Source organism: Sinocyclocheilus anshuiensis, unplaced genomic scaffold, assembly GCF_001515605.1.
Source record: "Sinocyclocheilus anshuiensis isolate Anshui unplaced genomic scaffold, SAMN03320099.WGS_v1.1 scaffold1522, whole genome shotgun sequence".
NCBI lineage: Eukaryota > Metazoa > Chordata > Actinopteri > Cypriniformes > Cyprinidae > Sinocyclocheilus > Sinocyclocheilus anshuiensis.
Window position 1 is genome coordinate 219,333 of NW_015546143.1, and position 2,891 is coordinate 222,223.

Sequence of the window (2,891 nt, forward strand, 5' to 3'; positions counted from 1 at the left end):
TTTAAACCATATTAGTTTAAACTTCTGATATACGGTTTTCTGAGTGCACACATCGAAAGCACACGGACAGAAAGTGGCTGTGGCTAGCATGCGAGTACTAAACTAAGTTCTCATTCACACACAAGTTTACATTAAAAACACGCATAAGTTCCAAAAACAGTCGGTTATGACTGTTAAGGTAAACAGCTGGGAAATAAATCGCATGTTTATTTTAGATCTGTGTGGCAGCAGCAATATACAGTAAATTAATAAAATCCACAGCTCTGTTGTTTGCTCGTCTGTGCAGCCAAAGGCAGAACATTTAGCATGTTTAGCTCAAACTTTCGCCATGGCATTAGAACTGGTACACCGTTGTCGCTTGTGAAATCAAAATGACGGCGCCGTGGGTGGAAACTTACAGATTAAGGGGCGGTAATATTATAATGAGATCCCTTTGCAAAGTCACTAGGGGAGTGAGATCAGACTCTTGCAGAAAAAAAGCTTATCAAAACAAAGTTACTGAGTTAATATTTTTCACGTTTCCTTGATTGGTAGATGCACCGGGGTCCTGATTATAGCACTTAAAACCTGGAAAAGTCAGATTTTCATGATATGTCAATCTGTGTGGCAGCAGCAATATACAGTAAATTAATAAAATCCACAGCTCTGTTGTTTGCTCGTCTGTGCAGCCAAAGGCAGAACATTTAGCATGTTTAGCTCAAACTTTCGCCATGGCATTAGAACTGGTACACCGTTGTCGCTTGTGAAATCAAAATGACGGCGCCGTGGGTGGAAACTTACAGATTAAGGGGCGGTAATATTATAATGAGATCCCTTTGCAAAGTCACTAGGGGAGTGAGATCAGACTCTTGCAGAAAAAAAGCTTATCAAAACAAAGTTACTGAGTTAATATTTTTCACGTTTCCTTGATTGGTAGATGCACCGGGGTCCTGATTATAGCACTTAAAACCTGGAAAAGTCCGATTTTCATGATAAGTCACCTTTAATGGTGTTTGACTAAAAAGCATGTTGTTTTATTTGGGTATTCAAACCCAGTAAAATTAGATAAGTTTGACCTACGTATTTAATTTATCACCCTAATCTTCCTCAACACATCATCTCACAACATGGCCTGTTATTAGAGTCAAGTCCAAAGTTCATAGAGCTAATACAAATCCACATATGCATCATACTCCTTTTTCAATCGTTACCAAATAAAAACACTAATGAATGACTACAGTTTATGCTTTGATTACATTGTTCACATGAGAAGTGTTTTTAAATTCCACAAATTCAATGTGCATCAAAAGTTATTTTACTGAACGTACACGTCAACCTAGCGCAGGGCCGCTTGAAAGTCCTGCCCATATTAGACGCTTTCACGTCTCTCATTATGACGAAACACTCGTGGACACCAGTGATTGGCCAACTTGAGAGTCTATCAGGTCCCTGTATCAGGAAATACCTTGAGAGCGTCCAATGAATTTAGCCCAGTAATGCGCAAATAAACTAACCCAGGAACCCGGTTACACACAAGTTTGAGAAGTCTTTTCGGGTTGGAAACTCATTCATGCTTGCCCATAACATACTGCATCTCATTTGCATTAAGTGGTGAAACCGAAAAACAAAGCACTTGGAAATCGAAAAACAAGTGAAAGTGCAAATCAATGCTTTGCATTATTTTTTTTATCGATTTTAAACACTGAAGCAACTCAGAGCTACCGTTCCAAGGCTGCTGTCGCCCTAAATACGGACTCACAAATCTACCAACTTGAATCGAATGCATTATCCGTAAAAGGATTCACTGTACTATTGATTTGTCAAAATAGAGAGTTTTGGAGCTAACGTTAGTGGCAAAGACGTCTTCAAATCACTACATTGGGACCACTTCTCTGAACGCTTACAAAATTGCGTTTTTTTTAAATATAATAATTCAGATTTGGTTAGCACATGTCTGTTCCTTAAGTCACGACTGCATGAGATTAAGTATTGCTGTAGCAAATCAAGACTAAGAATAAAAAACAAACTGCCATTTCACTGAGAGTTGGTTTCGTTTGGCACTTTTCTCATGCACAAGCTATCGACATAAACACAGCAACGACAAGTCAAACAACGTTGGCGACTACTTACAAAACTCAACAAGGATATTTGGGTAAGTTTTGAGCGCCTCCTCGAAGTTACTTTTCTTCAGTACGAGCACGTCCTCCTCTTCGGGGATATCAGCCGCGCTAATAGCGGCCAGTGCGCACACAATCAACAACTTCAGCATCTCGGATCACCTCCAAACGAGTCAACTACTGCTAAAACAGTGATGGAAACCGGGGAGACTGTTAGCGCGGCGGGTCTTCTTTCACCTTTAACAGTCTGAAGTATCGCTTGAATGTTGTGTCTGCCGCTAATAACGTGGCAATGTGTGCAGGAAACAGAGAGGACAACGCTGCTGCGCATGCGCATTTATGAGGCTGAAGGCAGTTCGTGTTGAATTGTGAGTGGACCGCGCGTCTCCTAGCACCTGGAAGTGAATCTGCCAGTCTCGAATACGAATTTACAAATCCTACTACGGCGAATGCTCGGCTCATGAATATTATTTACGCAACGTCACGTTCCGCCTCTAGCACTGTCTGCGAAAGGCAGACGTCGCTACGTGTGGCCTGTCAACTGGCGAATTAACTGGGCTTATTAATATTAATTTGACTGCGTGACTGAACACTCAGGAACGAACGCGAGCATATTCTATTTAATATTCATGTGCCAATCCCTGAACAGTAGTAGGATCTGTAATTTCTATTTAGGGTTTCTTTGCATGTTTGACGCTGTATTAAGGAAACACCCTAACTCAAAATACTATCCTATCTGTTTAGTAACCATGGTCATTTTACTACAACTTTATCAAGTCAAGAATTAAAATGTAT

General features: G+C 40.5%; 1 protein-coding gene across 2 annotated transcripts in view; it reads right to left on the bottom strand.

Moving 5' to 3' along the window:
- Positions 1–2,436, bottom strand: part of LOC107701207 (protein disulfide-isomerase-like) — an 18,216-nt gene extending 15,780 nt beyond the window's left edge. Inside the window, exon 1 of one of the 2 annotated variants that reach the window (XM_016503167.1) lies at positions 2,110–2,436. In XM_016503167.1, coding sequence (XP_016358653.1) covers positions 2,110–2,248 — 139 coding nt within the window. In that variant the 5' untranslated portion in view covers positions 2,249–2,436. The remainder of the gene's footprint in view (positions 1–2,109) is intronic. The other variant, XM_016503166.1, reaches the window with a different exon arrangement.
- Between the last annotated feature and the right edge of the window lie 455 nt (positions 2,437–2,891).